This window comes from Oryzias melastigma, linkage group LG5, assembly GCF_002922805.2.
Source record: "Oryzias melastigma strain HK-1 linkage group LG5, ASM292280v2, whole genome shotgun sequence".
Taxonomy (NCBI): domain Eukaryota; kingdom Metazoa; phylum Chordata; class Actinopteri; order Beloniformes; family Adrianichthyidae; genus Oryzias; species Oryzias melastigma.
This window is the reverse complement of record NC_050516.1, coordinates 30,003,047-30,020,894: the sequence shown is the minus strand read 5'-3', so window position 1 is coordinate 30,020,894 and position 17,848 is coordinate 30,003,047. Positions and strand designations below refer to the sequence as shown.

Sequence of the window (17,848 nt, the reverse complement as noted above, 5' to 3'; positions counted from 1 at the left end):
GGGGTTAAAAATACTGTAAGCACGGAGATGCTTTGTATACACTGAAACACAGTGGAAATGAATCACAAGGACACAAGTCTACACATAATCAATATGACTTGTTTCTGTTCAACTTTTAAAATGTTGCCTTTTTCCTTTTACTAATTTTTTGCTTTTTTATTTTGAAAAAGAGATTTTTAGACTGAAAGCCAACACTGCCCTCATCTGGAATTTTCTGGATACTTATCTACTATAAAAAGATGACACATCAGATTCTAGAAACTGAAAAAAATAACCATAAATGCGCTGTAACCAGGATATACATCCACCTTTAACATAAGGAGAATAATAATAAAACTATTTCTAAATAACTTGTCACATATTTTTAATTATTAATACTTGATTAATATTAATTACTTTCAGAATTACAATATATTTGTGTGAATGCGCTGAAGCATTCCCACAAATATTATTATTATTCCTTTTTTATTCTTTTTGACATTTTTTGATTCGTAAAAACTCAATCACACTTTCAGCAATTTCTGTAATCTTGGTATCACAACATTCAGCTCATTAAGGACGTGGACATTCATGCTTTTACTTTTACTTCCGTTAAGCTAGTATTTTAGCAATGTGCTAGCTTTTTTGGCTAATTTAGCATCTACTGTTTTTTTGGCTAATTCTGAGTTAAGCTAGTATTTTAGCAATGTGCTAACTTTTTTGGCTAATTTAGCATCTACTGTTTTTTTGGCTAATTCTGAGTTAAGCTAGTATTTTAGCAATGTGCTAGCTTTTTTGGCTAATTTAGCATCTACTGTTTTTTTGGCTAATTCGGAGTTAAGCTAGTATTTTAGCAATGTGCTAGCTTTTTTGGCTAATTTAGCATCTACTGTTTTTTTGGCTAATTCTAAGTTAAGCTAGTATTTTAGCAATGTGCTGGCTTTTTGGCTAATTTAGCATCTACTGTTTTTTTGGTTAATTCTGAGTTAAGCTAGTATTTTAGCAATGTGCTAGCTTTTTTGGCTAATTTAGCATCTAGTGTTTTTTTGGTTAATTCTGAGTTAAGCTAGTATTTTAGCAATGTGCTAGCTTTTTTGGCTAATTTAGCATCTAGTGTTTTTTTTGGCTAATTCGGAGTTAAGCTAGTATTTTAGCAATGTGCTAGCTTTTTTGGCTAATTTAGCATCTACTGTTTTTTTTGGCTAATTCTGAGTTAAGCTAGTATTTTAGCAATGTGCTGGCTTTTTGGCTAATTTAGCATCTACTGTTTTTTTTTGGCTAATTCTGAGTTAAGCTAGTATTTTAGCAATGTGCTAGCTTTTTGGCTAAAATGCCACACAAACATGTTAAAAACTAAAAAAATCATGATTTTCATTTCAGGGGGACTTTAAGTGAATTATAAATTTATTTCCTCATGAAAAACATCCCCATTTTGATCCATTTGCTCAAATCTGAGCATTCCCCTAAAAACCTGCTCTCTGAGCACCAGCCCCTTCCAATCCAAATGAGCTGATCCTCACATTGTGATGTCATAAAGTGGGGAACAGCCATGAAATGGGCGCCATCCTCAATGAACGAAAGGCGAAGCCTCAGAGATCAAGTCATCTTGCTTAAAAGTAAGAAAAGGAGCATGAGAAAATAACAAATATTTTATTTTAAAAAAATCATTCTTTCGTATGCAACGGATAATTATCATATATATGAATATAGTTTATTCTAAAAGGTTAATAGCACAATATAGGCCTTTAAGAATTATTTATTACATTTTTTTTCAGAACTCATTTACATATAATAGAAACTAAGAGCACACATTTATAGTATAATTTTTAATATTTCATGTAATTCCTTGCATTTAAGCGATGCAAAGGTTCCAACAGTCGTGCCTAAAGAAACCTCCGTCGTCCTGTTCCCTGTTCTGCCTTTTATCACACCAAATCAGATTATTCTATCCCCTACAGCTCCATCATTCACTATTATGTTAAATTAAAATTATATTCCTCTGTACCGTCATAATCCAGAGGAAATAAAGTTCTGTGCAGGAAAACAAACTGTTTAATGTCTTTACAAAACTCCAAATGAGAATTGTTCATAATGCATCATAACTAACTACAAAGTATGTGGCAGCCTGCGTTAGTTCATCGTCCTCTGTGCTCTATGGACCACTTGACAGTCTCCATGGTTATGATCATTTCTCTCTGCTGCATGGAGACACGTAGAGAACACAGTGTATCGATGGCTCAGAACTTCCTGCCTGAGTGCGGGAGACAATGGCATGCTAATGGAGCGTCCTCTGCGCCAGATGGGGTTTGTTTGTTTCAGGCTTTAGAGGTGAGGTCAGCAGATTTAATGTGTTCAGTGCTCAAGTTAAGTAATCGCATCCTCCTCTTGTTGTTGTGCTCTACCTTTGCCCCTTGTGCAAAAATCGGGGCTTTAACATCAAATTAGATGGGATCTACATGACTTCTGTCTGCAGAACTGTGACGGATTACCCTCCAGGGTGTTCATCCATTCTCATCTCTGAACAAACTAACTTTCGACATGAGGTTATTTGATTAAACCTGGTTTACAAGATGGATGGATTTTGACATTTAATATATTTGTTTTGCCACATGAAACAGTTTAAAGTCCCTCTATGACATGTTCTTATAAAAAAAAAAAAAGGTTCCCAGTAGTTTTTTAATTATGATTGGAAAGTTTTCAACCAAAATTCCACAACCTAAATGTCTTAAAAAGCCATTTTTCATGTTGATCTGAAGCCTGTTCCCAAAATCAAAAATGCGAACGGCGGCTCATTTGACAGCAGCCAGTGGGAAGATACCATCTTCTCTTCTCTTGAACTAGACACACGTGGCTCTTTTATCCCTCCATGGTGGCTCTCTGGGTGAAGAAAAATAAAATATTAAATTTAAAAAATGTGTAGATTAGCCATCATTTTAGCAACATGCTAACGTTTTTGGCTAATTTGTTATCTACTGGGATTTTTAGGCTAATTTAAAGTTTAACTTCTATTTTAGCAACAGACAAATGTTTTTTTACTATTTTAGTTTACTGATGAATTTTATGGTAATTTAGGGTTTAGCTAATAATTTAGCAACAAGTAGAAGTTTTCAGCTAATTTGTTATCTACTGAAGTTTTTTTTCCCGATAGTTTAGAATTTAGCTTCTATCTTAGAACAAGGCTCTTTTTTGAGTAATTTAGTACACTGAGGAATTTTAGGCCATTTAGGAGTTCAACTAATAATTGAGCAATGAGCTAGCTTTTTTTTTTAATTTGGCCTCAAATGAAATTTTTTATGCTAATTTGGAGTTAATATTTTACTAACATGCTAACTTCTTCTTCTTCTTTTCCTTTCGGCTTTTCCCTTCAGGGGTCGCCACAGCGGATCAGTTCCTTACTAACATGCTAACAATTTTGGCTAATTTGTTATCTGCTTGAGTTTTTAGGCTAATTCAGCGTTTATCTTTTATTTTAGCAACATGGTAACATTTTGGGCTGATTTAATTTACTGAGGAATCTTATGCTAATTTGGAATTCAGCTAGTAACTAGGCAACGAGCTAGCATTTTCGCTAATTTGGCATCTACTAAAGGTAAAAAAGGTAAAAACGTTTAAAAATTCGCATTTAGAGAAATGCTAGTCTCTTTTTATATTTTTGCTTTTGTTAATGCCAAAAAATAGACATAATTTATATGTATTAAAAAAAATAAAAAGATGGTCATGAATGCAAATCCAATTTTCCTAAATGCTAAAGTAAGACTATGCGGCTCCTTCAACGTTTTTATCAGTAGAAAACAAGTCCAAACGGCTCTTTTACTGTTAAAGGTTGCCGAGTTCTCCGGTAGCCGGAACAGATGAGGGTTTAGTGCATGTGCAGCAGAGCTGTTGATGGAAAGAAGATCAAACAGAGTCTGTCCAAGACAGTTTGATTGACAGAGATTTAAAAGGAGAAATACTCAGAAATGATTTCTTCTTACATTTGTTCTCTGCCTCATATACATGTTAAAAACTCAAAAAACCTGATTTTCATCTGTGGGGGACTTTAACGACCAAAGCGATACTTTAACACCATCCTCAGCTCAGACAGTCTGATGCCAGCAGCTTATGTGGGACACGACAGATACGGAACGCTGTTCCCGCTCAGCATCTGCCACTCCAGCTGTTTTCAGGACAAGGGTCAGCCCGGCCATTTATCACATCTTAAAGCACTCAACACCATCACACCTAATGGTCAGCTTCACATTCCACACAGACTTTAGTGGTCCATTAAGGACATTAATATTTGAATTATTAAACGGACATGAAAAGTCACCAATCAGCTTTGCTTTACAGCCGGAAATCCTGAAAATGGGTCAGCTGCATGGCAACAAATGAGTGAGAAAATGTGTTGGACAAAGTATTTCATATATTAATTCACACCACATATACAATCAATAAAGCAACTGTTGATGCAGCTAAATGACATCTGAATTTATCACTGAATTCCTCAGTCATGTTTTCTCCGTAACGCCTTTTATGGTGTATGAAATATAAACACAGATGATTGTTTGTAGCTATTGTTTTAGTATTTATTTCAGGTGTCAGAGTATAAGACAGGTGTCGGCAACCTTTAACAGTAAAAGAGCCATTTGAGCTCGTTTTCTACTGATCAAAAACTAGAAGGAGACGCATAGATTTACTTTACCCTTTAAGAAATTTGGATTTGCATTTATTAACTTCTTCTTTTTTTTGTTTAATAAATATGAATTATGTCTATTTTTTTGGCCCGAACAAAAGCGAAAGTATGAAAATCAACTAGCATCTTTCAAAATGTATTTTGTTTTACATTTCACCTTAGTAAAAGCTCAAATGCCAAATTAGCCAAAAAGCTAGCTCAATGCTAAATTACTAGCAGAACTGCAAAATAGTCTAAAATTTCTCAATAAAATAAATTAGTCAAAGCGTTAGCATGTTGCTAAAATAGAAGCTAAACTCTACATTAGCCTAAAAACCTCAGCAAATAACAAACTAGTCAAAAATTTGAGCATATTGCTAAAATATTAGCTAAACTCCAAATTAGCAAAAAAAAACAGTAGTGGCCAGATTAGCCAAAAAAAAAAAAATGGCTTGTTGCTTGATTACTAGCTAAACTCTAAAATGGCCAAAAACTCACTAAACTAAATTAGTCAAAAGCGTTAGCATGTTGCTAAAATAGAAGCTAAACTCTAAATTGACCATAAAAGCCCTAGGAAATAATAAATTAGACAAAAACGTTCACACAATAAAGACAAACAGGATCACAATAGTGTGAATGCTTTAATCCTTACTTCAAAAAACGACTATTATTTTATTTTTCTTCAGCCAGAGAGCCACTACGGAGATAAGAAAGCCACATGTGGCTCTGGAGCTGCAGGTTGCTGACCCCTAGTATAAGACATGCAACGTGTTTAGTTGTATTTGCAATTTTAGGCAAAGATAGCACAAGTGTAAGACAATTCTCCATATTTGTTTATCGTCTTCATGATTGTTTCTTCCTTGTATTGGCTTGATGAGCACACCATTGACGTGATTTATTTTGCTGCCTAACAACAAAAAAGTCTTAATTTTGTTTTGTTTTTTATAAAATCCAAGCAAATAAAGTGGATTTCAGTAAGAGTGTATGCATGTTTACAGAGAAGAAGCCTCCTTTTTGTTGTATTTTAGCTTCCCTGTGAATTTCCTCCAAGAAGAGACTTTATCCACTTCTTTATGTTGCTTTTTTAAATATATGTATGTGTAAATCTCTGGGGATTTGCAGAGTCTACCTCAGGGAACCCTTTTTTTTCAAACTTGTCTAATATTATCCTTGAGGTTTAATCTATGCAATACTTTCTCTCCTAATGTACACAGAGGCACCAGCATCTTTAACAAACATCAGCTCCGTTTGATTAGAACAGAAGACGAAAAGTGTCTAAGTGTCAGTTTCTAGTCTGTGATTACACATATTATGAGGATTTTAGAGACAACCTGTTATGAAATGGCATTTTGTCATTATATAATCCAGTGTTAACTAGGCTGACCTACAGCTGTATACATGCGGGACAAAATGTCCAATCACATTCATTTTTCATTTTGTTTTAGGCTTATAACCTCTAGAGTATTTGCTGTTTTAGCTAATAGGCTTTTCCAAAAACATAACTAAACACTCTAAAATATTGCAAAATATCGTGTTTTAAAACAATAAAAACAGCTGTTAAAATACAGTTAAACATTTGAATTTAGCAAAATTATCCTAAAAAAATAACAGGAAGTAAAACAAACTTTCCCTAAAAATAGACTCTTTACTTAAGTAAGTCAATAATTGTCCTTACTTTCACGTGTTTCTGCAAAAGAAAAAGAGAAAAGAGAAAGAAAGAAAAGAAAAGAAGATCAAAACATTAATTTATGCAAGAAATGTATTAGTATTTTACATATTTTTTCATGAAAAATTAAGTGACTGTAGTCTATGACACAAAGTCCAAAAGAAAAGGACTTCTATATTTTATGTCCTAATTAAACCCCAGGAAATGTAATGTCTCTCTAAATTAAAGTAACCAATTTGACCTGAAAACATTATTATTATTATTATTTCAAACATTTAAGTTCATGTTTTTTAAACATGCAGACCCTTTTTAAGGAAGAAACTAAAATGTCACTTTGTTTATTTTAGCAGACTTCTATTAGTTTTTATGTTCAGAACATCAATGAATAAATAAAGAAATTCTCAAAAACAAGTGAGTTGTAAGACATAATTTTATATAAAGTTAAACAAATTTTAACAAATTCTTAACAAGTTTATTTTCTTAATAGTGAGCAAAAGCAAAACAATGGAATACAAGGACTAAAATGTATAATCCATTATTGCACAATACATGAAACAGACAATGAAATATTCAAAAAACAAACTTTTATCCAATTCTTTTTACAAAAGTGCAGATAAAAATGTAATAAATACAATATGACAGACATTTGCTTGTGAAATAAAAACTTGTGCAACTAAAAGTGTAGTTTTGTATTCAGTGTTAAGCTATTCTAGGCTTATAAAGGTGGACATGCAGACCAAGAGATAAATATTAAATATGTTTGTTGTTTGGAGATGAAAACAGAAAATTTACATTCCTGAATGTAATGAGCATGAAAATTTTCAAGAAAAAAAAGTCACATATTTATGACTTTAAAAGTCAGAGGCTAAATTTCTAAAACATTTTTCTAGTAAATTTAATCAAATTTAAATTTAATGTCATAAATCTACAACTTTAAAACACCTATGACAGTCATGTTTTATGAAAAGTTGTGCATTTACAACCTAAAAAGTCTTAATACTTTAAAAGTCATAAATCTAAGATTTTAAAACGCCTACATTTACAATAAAAGTCATAAACTTACGATCTCAAAAGTCCAAAATCTATTAATTTAATAATTGTGTCTAAATTTACGAGAAAAAGTCGTAACTTTTATTACGTTGGAGTAAAGTCGTATCTTAATGACTTTAAAAGTCAGATGCTAAATTCTTGACTTTTTCTGATAAATGTACGTGCTTTAATGCTGTAAATTGATGACTTTATAAGTCATCAATCTACAGCTTTAAAACACCTACATTTATGAGAAAAAAATTGTAAATATATGACTTTAAAACCTGTGTAAATTTACAACTTCAGAACACATATTTTATAAGAAAAAAATTGTTAACTTACAACTTAAAAACGCTTAAATTTACGAGAAAAAAAGTTGTAACTTTTAATAAATGAGAGTAAAGTTGTATATTTATTACTTTAAAAGTCAGAAACTAAATTTCTGACATTTTTTCTAATAATTGTATTTGTTTTAAAGTCGTAAATAATTTAATATTTTAAAAGTCGTAATTCTAAAATTTTAGAGCAAGTAAATTTACGGAAAAAAAAAACATAATTTACAACCTCAAAAGTCGCAAATCTACTACTTTCAAGTGTAAATTTACGAGAAAAGTCGTAACTTTAAAATATGTGAGTAAAGTTGTATTTTTATGACTTTAAAAGTCAAATGCTAAATTCTTGACTTTTTCTCTTGTAAATGTATGTTTTAAAGTCGTAAATTACTTAATACTTTGAAATCCGTAAATCTAAGATTTTAAAACAAGTAAATTTATGAAAAATTTTAAATTTATGACTTTATAAATCTTAAATCCACAACTTTAAAACACATACAATTATGAGAAAAAAAATTGTAAATATATGACTTTAAAATCTGTAAAATTATGAGAAAAAAATGTATAACTTTAAAATATGAAAGTAGAGTTGTATATTTATGACTTTAAAAGTAAGTGGCTAAATTCCTAACTTTTTTTCTCATAAATCTATGTGTTTTAAAGTCGTAAATCTAAGATTATAAAACAGGTAATTCAGGAGAAAAAAAAAAGTCATACATTTACGACTTTAAATCTTCCGATATTACTTTTTTACTCCATTGTAAATGTGGATTTACTTTCTTACTTACTTACTCAGCAGAGCCTTTTAAAAAATATATATTTTATGTAAATTTCAATTTTCAGATTGTTTAGCTCCAAATTAACCAAATTTTTTTGTCATTTGGACAACAGTCAAAACTTTTTTCTGGAGCTTTATGAAACTAAAACAATATGTCAGGAGTCAATGTTGAAGCATCAAATTTTTCAGTTTCTGAAATGTGAGACTTCCAACTTAGATGAGTATTTATTCAGCAGCCTAATGAATCCAACAGGTTGCCCAGAAGCAGTGAGGTGAGTTTAACTGAACTCCTCAGGGATCTGTCCTGGTATCCTGAAGCCAGTCTGATCTAGAGTACTTCTAGGACTGGACGTGGCAAAGCTTGCACGTGTCTCTAAGGTGCAGCTGGTTCTGTGGAGGAACTGCAGGAAGTTCTCATGGCCTGAGACCTCGTGGCTGGAGAAGCCCATCTCGACCGTCCGGGCAGAGTAGCAGCGCCTGAGCTTACGGAGCTCCTCTCTTATTTGTCGGTTCAGAAGCCCGTAGAAAAACGGGTTGATGGCAAAGGAGGAATATGCCAACCAGGTGACGGCCGGCTCCAAGTCGTCAGGGATCTCCGGAGTCTCGTTGAGTACTACGTGAAGTTGGAAGGCAAAGTAAGGCAGCCAGCACACCAGAAACTGTCCAACAATCACCACAAGGGTGAAAGCAGCTTTACCACCACCAAAAGGGCGGTCACGCACGATCCTGCGCGGAGCATTGCGAGTTGTTATGATGGTAGTCTGGCTGTTTATGGAGTCAGAGCGGTGCTTCATTTGGCTGCTCGTCCATGAAGGCAAAGGTCCATGCTGCAGGGCGGCCAAGCGGGCCACCTTGTATACATTACAGTAGACAACAAAAATCACAGCCGCTGGCAGGCAGAAGCAGGCCACACCAAAGAGTGCCGAGAAAATCTGTCTGTGGCGGCTGTGGCTCCAGTGTAGAGAGCAGTGAGAGGCCTTGATGGAGCTCAGGCGGCTGTTCAAAGGCCATCCAAACACCGTGAAAAGCCCCAGCGTGGCAGAAGCCACCCACACCATCACCGTGACGACCGCCGTTAGCTTTAGGGTCATCTTTACCTCGTACCGCATGGGATGGACGATGTAATAATACCGCTCCACGCTGATGGCTGTAATGGTAAAGATGGAGGCAGCCATGAGGACAACTTTGAGGAAGACGTACACTTGGCATTCCAGCACGGTAAAAACCACACCGGCAAAAAATGGAGAGCTGGACAGGATTCCGAGAGGCATGAGCAAGATGGCGGACAGCAGGTCCACGGCACAGAGGTGGCACACAAAAGCAAATTTCCTGAGATGGGGGGCTTTTAAAACCACCACCAGAACAGCAGTGTTGGCCAGGAGGGCCAGAAGATTTAAAGCGACCATGAAGAACATCCCCATGAGGTCCTTGAAGCATTTGTTTGGGTTGTGAAGGCTGCCCAGCCGCCTGCTGGGAGCGGAGGGTACTGCTGCCCAAACAGACGTGCTGTCGTTGTAATCAGGTGTTGGGAAAATACTGGTGTCTTCCATGATGCATAATGAAGCTTTCAAACAGCGCACTGGTCTCCCTGGCCCCCCAGTTCTAGAAACAGAGTCAAATGAACCAACTCTTCAGTCCTGCAGAGAAAAACAAATCAGAAATAAATTAACATTCACGGGAACTTGAATCCAGCGTATAACTCTCTCAACAGGTGGCAGTACCCCAATCATTGAGGATGTTCTAGCTGACTTATTACATTAAACACCAGAGAAAGTGAATTTGTTTTCCTGCAGGTGGTAAACTGAAACAGTATCCAGGAGCTGATTCATATACTGTCACTGTGCGATGGCGAGGGATCAACAGAATCTTCAAGATTTCATGTATCCCTCGTTTATCTTTTTAAAATGTTGGTGTGGTCATGATAGTAGATGGTGGGAGTCAGGCGTGCACAATGGCATATGTTTTTATGTATGACACAAAGGCACTTGATAAAGATGACCAACGTCAGAAGACATTTTCACATCATCCAATCAGAGCTGCTGCTGGTCAGCGATTCCAGTTGCCTCCATCTTGTGGCTGCCCAGCTGTATTTGCGTTATTTTGTAATATCTTCATGCCGCCAATCACTGCACTACCACTACACAACCTCGAAATGTACCAGGATGGACACTGGCTTTTGGAGAAAAATTGTCCAGTGGCTGGAAAAAATGTTACCTTTTATTTTAAACTTCGGTGGCCACTATACGGCGTGTAAAAATGGTATGGCTGCCTCCTGATAACAAATACCGCGGCACAGTCAACTGCTGAATTTGCAAAAAACTTGGATTTAGGTCACCGTATTTTAGGATATGTAACAGTAGTCTGAGCCAAGTTTATATATATATATATATATATATATATATATATATATATATAGTTATATGTATGTTTATAAACATATATATACAAATATATATGGCCATAACTATATGGTATATAGTCGTATATGGTTTATTTTTTTATATATGTACGTATAAAATTTGCCTCATAGAAAGAGAGCATTTCCCAAAATATGAAAACTTAAATTCATGAGGTTTAAAAAAAAAGCTAAAATTATATATAGTTATATTTAGGTATATAAACATATATATAAAATATAAAAGACCATAACTAAATAGTATATAGTTTAAATACACATACACATATATACTGTATATCAATCTGACAACATCGTTAAGATATATCACTGATGTGGGAAAGTATGTCTTCTTAAGTCCTTGGCTAAAAGTATTTCTCTAATAAAAGTCAGTCATATCTTAATTGTTTCTTTTTCCACACAAAAATAATTCTGAAATATTTTTCATGCCATTTCAGTGACTTTACTTGCCAAAAATGCTATTTAAAGTTTCTATTTTCTACAATCTGTGATTCTCTTAGAACTTTATGAACAGAATAAAAACTTTCCTGCGTTGAAAGTTGCTGAAAAATGAAGTTTAAAGTAATTAAAATAAAATAAATAACTGGATATAGTTATATATAGTTTAAATTTATATATACATATATATATATATATATATATATATATATATATATATATATATATATATATATATATATATATATATATATATAAAATAACATATCCCAAAATACGACAACCTAAATGGACGTTTTTCAGCAAATTTAGCAGGTAGCTGTCACATTTTTGTCTACATGCCACACAGTGGGCATGGAGGTTAAAAAATATATAAAAAATATACATAAACATATATTTATAATTATTTATAATATATACCATTTTAAAGTTGTTTCTAAATGATCTTGGAAAAATTCATTTGGATTGAGGAACAGTTGATTTATTATTCCACAGGTAAAAACGATCAAGCACTATCACTGCGGACAACACAAGTGATGCAGCAAAAAATGATCAACTATATAATACTCTGTTATCAATTGAGTATACAGTGTGGTAGAATGCTCTAATAATGTGTTATTTTTACGTGGAAAAACAACAGTGGACTAAACTTTATCAAACTAAAATGTGAATTAATTACCTATTAACATAATTTACTAGCTTGTTTGCACATATATTTACTGTACTTTTGATTCTCTTGAAGAAATACAATAAATCTTTTAACACAAATTATGATATGAATCGAATCATTAAAATTAATTCTTACACCCCAAATTTTTATTTCTCGTTCTTTACGCCTCTTATGTTAAGTTTTTTTTTTAATTGTATTTAATTGAAATTAATTCTTATAACACTCCAATATTTCTATATTCTTGCATAAGTTGCATAAAGTGGCCCAGACTCCCATTTTAGAAAACACGTTTAAACTAGTCAGTACCTGCTTGTGCCATCTGTAGAAAAAACAATGGGGCGACTCTATAAACCTCCTTAATGAGACAGAGACATGATCAATAGGAATAATTCATAAAGGACACTCTGTCTTTCCTTCATCTATCTCCCTCCTCCAAAAGATAATGAGTGTGCTTGTTTCAGGCCAGCTGCAGGGATCTCCCCGCATTGATTAGTATGTGGTCTGCATTGGGCTATCAAAGAGGAAACCTCTTTCTCCTGAGTCTCTCAGCTCTTTATAAATGCTGGACTATAACATGGCTCCGCGTTAGTCTATTTTGAGTAAATAATCACAATTAGGTGTCAGATACGCGACGGATGAGGACTCTGCGTCCTAAATACATGCGTTTTTCTCTCTGCCAGGGATCTGGTGATGCTCTCCGCGCCTGTAATCTTCTCTGCTGAGCGGCTGTTGGCATTTTGCTGTGAGATTTATCCGCAGGAAGACAACTAGTACAAGTACATCCTTGTGTTATGTAAGGGTGTTCTCATTTTACTTTTAGTCAACACAATATATCCTAAAACTCCATTAAAAATGCTGATTATATATATATACATATGCAGTATATATATATATATACTGCATATGTATATTAATATATATATATATATATATATATATATATATATATATATATATATATATATATATATATATACAGTATATATACACAGTATATATATATACTGTGTATATATACAGTATATCTATATCTATACTGTATATATATATATACAGTATAGATATAGATATACTGTATATATACACTATATATATATATATATATATATATACTGTATATCGATCTGACATCATTAAGATGTATCACTGATGTAGGAAAGTATGTCTTCTTAAGTCCTTGGTTCAAAGTCGTTCTCTAACAAAAGTCAGTCATATTTTAAATGTTTTTTTTTTCCACACAAAAATAGTTCTGGAATTTTCTTCATGTTATTTCAGTGACTTTAATTAAAGATTCTCTTTTCTAGAATCTGTGCTTCTCTTATTATGAACAGAATATTTTTTTTTCCTGCATTGAAAGCTGCTGAAAGAAACAGTTTATAGTAATTAAAATAATAAAAAAACAACATCAGTAAACCTAAAAAAAACTTTTCTATGAATTAACTTTTTTTCTTTTTAATTCTCAAATATGTTTTATCAGTCGGTTGAGCTGCGGCACTATTTGGGCAAATTTATAAAAGCTTGACAGATAATTGAAAATTAATCGAATTTGATAAATTACCTTCAGCCATACTTTATCTTTTGTTGAAAGAAATGGCAAAGATTGAAAAAAATTACTTTATTTGCAAATAAGTTGAACTTTTTTCTATTTATTGCGGGAAACTATCTAAGCCAACAACTAAAGATAGAAAATTTTGCTTTTTAAAAAGTAGAAGTATTCAGATGTTTTTGTTTTAGAATTCTGTTATTTTAGTTAAAAATTGATGGTATTGTTTGAGCAAATAATGAAAATTGTCTGTTAGAAAATAACTACAATGTTACAATATAAATCCAGTGACTTTTACAGTTATAAACTGAAAGAATTAAGGAATATTTCTGTTCAGCTCGAGAGTTTTATCTTTTATCTTACATGTTTTAGGATCAAAATAGCACAGAATTTAATACTTCACCAAGTTAAAAGTTTTAATGTTTTACTTGCTGTAGTTTTTTTTCACAATCTTTCATCATAAAATCAATTCTAGCATCCCAATAGTTGGGTGTACGGCGCAAAAGCTTAACTCTTACATTGTTAAAATAGTCCGTGGGTCCTCCAGAAACTTCTGAGTACTTCCAAAGGCTTTTTCTCCTAAACTCTGAGAAAAATATGAATAATAAAAAAGGAGCAAAAAATCAAACTGATGTTGCTTCCAGCTGCAAAAATCTCCTGCTGCGTTGCAAAAAGAAAAGAAGAAAAAACACATCAGTCTTCAGAGCCTTCATAGTAAAGCACAGACTAAAACCCCAGGGAGGGACACTACTAAAGTGAGCAGTGATGAGCTGTGATCCACAATGACAGCTCAGCCGGCTCCAGGCTGGAGGGGCGGAGCCTGTAGCTGGTGACTCTTTCAAGCTCATCTTCATGGAAACACGAGAACACAAAGCTGCTTCCAGCCTCTGACTTTTAACCATTAACCAACCCTGTTCATCTTTTCATCGGCCGGCATGACTGTTTGAACACTCTGGAGGGGAGCGCTCCTCAAACACCTTTTAAAGGAGCTCTGGTCAGAAAGAAAGGTAGAGAGTCCAGTTCCAAAGAAACTTTTAATGGTGAAGCTGAAGGATTTGAGAATGTGTTTGTCCGGTCAACAAAGAAATAAAATAATATGGATATGCTGTACCAGGGGTCTGCAACCTGCGGCTCCACGTGTGGCTCCTTCATCCCTCCAATGTGGCTCTTTAGCTTTGAATAAATATGCTAACGATTTCAGAAAAAACATTTGAGGTTAATTCATTTTAGTTCATCAGGCTTTGTCATTTATATTTTGAATTTTAACAGATCACTGAGAAAAATAATAGTAAGAGGGGCTTATTATTAGAATTACAACAAAGCACATAGATTTACTTAAAAAAATGAGATTCTACACCAATGTAGGGCTGCCACAATTAGTTGACTAATAAAATAGTCAACAACTAATTTAATAGTCGATTAGTCATTGCTTTATATTATATGTAGTCGGAGTGTAGTAAAGTTGAAAGTTGTAATGGCATTATGCTAGATTTTTGAAGTCTTTTGGCATTTATTAAGGATTTTTGGGCTAATTTGGATAATAAATTACAGCTACATGCTAGCTTTTTTGGCTAACTTGGGCTTTTTTTCGTTTTTTAGGCTAATTTTGCATTTAACTAATATTTTAACTGACTTACAGTTTCAGCGTTTTCAGCTATTGGCTTCAGTGATTTCAGCTATTGGCTTCAGTGATTTCAGCTATCAATTTCAGCATCTTCAGCAGCCAAATTCAGCTTACGCCATTCACACTAGCATTATCGCAGGTAATGATATATCTAATTTTTAGTTAGTTTAAATTCAATAATGGTTAAGATGCGTGCTTTACATCCAGTTTTAGTATGACCCAATTAGTTGACTAATTGGAAAAAATAATTAGTGATTAATCGACTATTAAAAAAATCGTTTGTGGCAGCACTACACCGACGTTGTCATGTTTATATTTGATAGTAAAAAAGATAAGAAGGATAAAAGGAATTAAATTCCTAAAAATGGAAAATGCAATGTTTGATTTTACTTTCATTCTAAGAATATCTGCTGCAGCAGCAGAAATTTATTTGACACAAGGTGGATTTTATTTTGAAGAGAACTTGGGTGCTGCAGCGAAATGTAAGATAAAAAGGTTGTACAAAGAAACTTTATAAATTCAATTATTATAATTATTTAAAACATCCTTATATAAATAAATTGCCACAAAAACATAAAGTGTATTTTTTTAAATAATGACTTTGCGGCTCTTGCTGGGTTTTGATCAAAAACTGGACCAAATGGCTATTTCAGCACCAAAGGCTGCAGACCCCTGTGTTATACTAAGAAACAAATATCTTAATAATCAACCAATCGATTATCACATGAACAAAAGTATAAATTAAACACCGAATGCACATCTGGGAAAGTTGTAATCATGCAGATGATATAAACAGACTTCACACTATACATCAAAATATGACTCAGTGTATAAATATAATAATAAAAGAACAATTAACCACTAAACAATATTCCATAAACAGAAATAGAACAGTTTATATTCACAAGTTCAATATAAAAAATATTAAAAAACTCTTCAACACTGGCTTGCGGCTCAACTTTACTCCCGTTTGATGTTTGTGCCGAGCCCGGACATGCTGTAGGGACTTATGTTGTAAGACGACCCGGGACCGTGATCCAGCTGCTGTTCCTGCAGGTTTGAATGTTGATGCTGTCGAATGCCTGAAAGCAGAGAGGAAGAAGTGGGCCTGGAATGGGCCGGCTCACCCACCACAGTAATCTGGAAACAGAAGAAGATAATGTTGCTTAGATGTATTTTTTTACAAAAATAGCAAGTAAAAGTAATAATTTTATACTTAGAATTAATTTGTGTAAATAATAGGACATTTTTACGATTTTATGCTTACACTGTAAGTAGGGTTGGGTAATAAAACAGTAATAATGTATATCGAAATAGACTTTTATTTTGAAGGGTTCGAATTTCACCAGTTGCAAACATTTTATCCGGTCACTTCCGCTAATCATCTCTGTGTAACGTTTAATTTCTGCAGAAAAAGCAGCGGAACATTTGGCAACTTTTGATGGGATCCAGTCAGAACTGGAGGAGAAACACGCAACAGAAAGTTAAATAAAATGTGTTAATTTGGAGGTGTAGCATTAGCATGATGCTAACTATTTCATGCTTACATTGTAGGAGGAGTCTGGCTGCTGGACATATGCTCTCTGGTACTGCTGCTGCTGCTGCTGCAGGGGCTGGTACTGCTGTGGGGGAGCGACAGGCACGGTGGGGGGGTTCAGGTAGCGCATCAGGAGGGAGAACGTCTCCCCCTGGAACTCTCGAAACCGTTCGACCGGCACGTTAGCGCAGGCTGAGGCAAACCACGATGACCAGGTCGTGCGCTCGTCCACCAATCTCGCTCTGTCCCGGATCTGTAGAAAACACAGTTTTACAATATCAAGGGGACACTTAGAAAAGGTTTTCTGGAGCAGCAGTAGGGCTGCCACCATTAGACGACTAATCGGCGACTAATCAACTATTAAAAAAGTCGACGACTAATCTATTAGTTAGTTTATGTTACCAATAGACATTATATTATAAGGAGTCGGAGTGTAGTAAAGTTCAAAGTTATAATGGCATAACGCTAACTTTCTGAAATATTTTGGCATTTATTAAGTTTTTATCTTTTTTTTTATATTTTGAAGTTCATCTAATATTTCAGCCACATGCTAGCTGTTTTGGCTAATTTAGGCTTTTTTTTAGTTTTTAGGCTATTTTGGAGTTTAGCTAATATTTCAGCTACATGCTAGCTATTTTGGATAATTTCTGATTTTTTCCCCGTTTTTTTTAGGCTATTTTGGGAGTTCATCTAATATTTTAGCCACATGCTAGCTGTTTTGGCTAATTTAGGCTTTTTTTAGTTTTTAGGATATTTTGGAGTTCATCTATTTCAGCTACATGCTAGCTGTTTTGGCTAATTTGGGATTTTTCAGTTTTTTAGGCTATTTTGGAGTTTAGCTAATATTTCAGCTACATGCTAGCTATTTTGGATAATTTCTGATTTTTTTTTCTGTTTTTTAGGATATTTTGGAGTTTAGCTAATATTTCAGCTACATGCTAGCTGTTTTGGCTAATTTAGGCTTTTTCAGTTTTTTAGGCTATTTTGGAGTTTAGCTAATATTTCAGCTACATGCTAGCTATTTTGGATAATTTCTGATTTTTTTCTGTTTTTTAGGCTATTTTGGAGTTTAGCTAATATTTCAGCTACATGCTAGCTAGGGGTGTGCCAAAATATCGATATTGCGATATATCGCGATATTTAGTCCTGTGATCGATTCTCGATGGGTTCTCACCAAGTATCGAT

At 33.8% G+C, this 17,848-nt stretch overlaps 2 protein-coding genes across 2 annotated transcripts in view; both read right to left on the bottom strand.

The window, feature by feature from the left end:
* Positions 1–8,282: 8,282 nt before the first annotated feature.
* On the bottom strand, positions 8,283–14,951 carry si:ch211-213o11.11 (probable G-protein coupled receptor). The gene is made up of 2 exons (XM_024271019.2): positions 14,021–14,951; positions 8,283–10,072 (listed from the first exon to the last, which is right to left on the bottom strand). The coding sequence occupies exon 2, from the start codon at positions 9,983–9,985 to the stop codon at positions 8,714–8,716; it is 1,272 nt and encodes a 423-aa protein (XP_024126787.1). The 5' UTR covers positions 9,986–10,072; positions 14,021–14,951; the 3' UTR covers positions 8,283–8,713.
* A 928-nt stretch (positions 14,952–15,879) lies between these two features.
* The window catches only part of LOC112145660, a 6,058-nt gene continuing 4,089 nt past the window's right edge, over positions 15,880–17,848 (bottom strand). Inside the window, exons 4-5 of the mRNA XM_024271020.2 lie at positions 16,674–16,916; positions 15,880–16,266 (exon numbers count right to left, since the gene is read on the bottom strand). Coding sequence (XP_024126788.1) covers positions 16,087–16,266; positions 16,674–16,916 — 423 coding nt within the window. The 3' untranslated portion in view covers positions 15,880–16,086. The remainder of the gene's footprint in view (positions 16,267–16,673; positions 16,917–17,848) is intronic.

What these genes read in the sequence shown, in the direction of transcription:
- si:ch211-213o11.11 (XM_024271019.2), bottom strand. Translation starts at nt 9,985, where the DNA reads ATGGAAGACACCAGTATTTTCCCAACACCTGATTACAACGACAGCACG.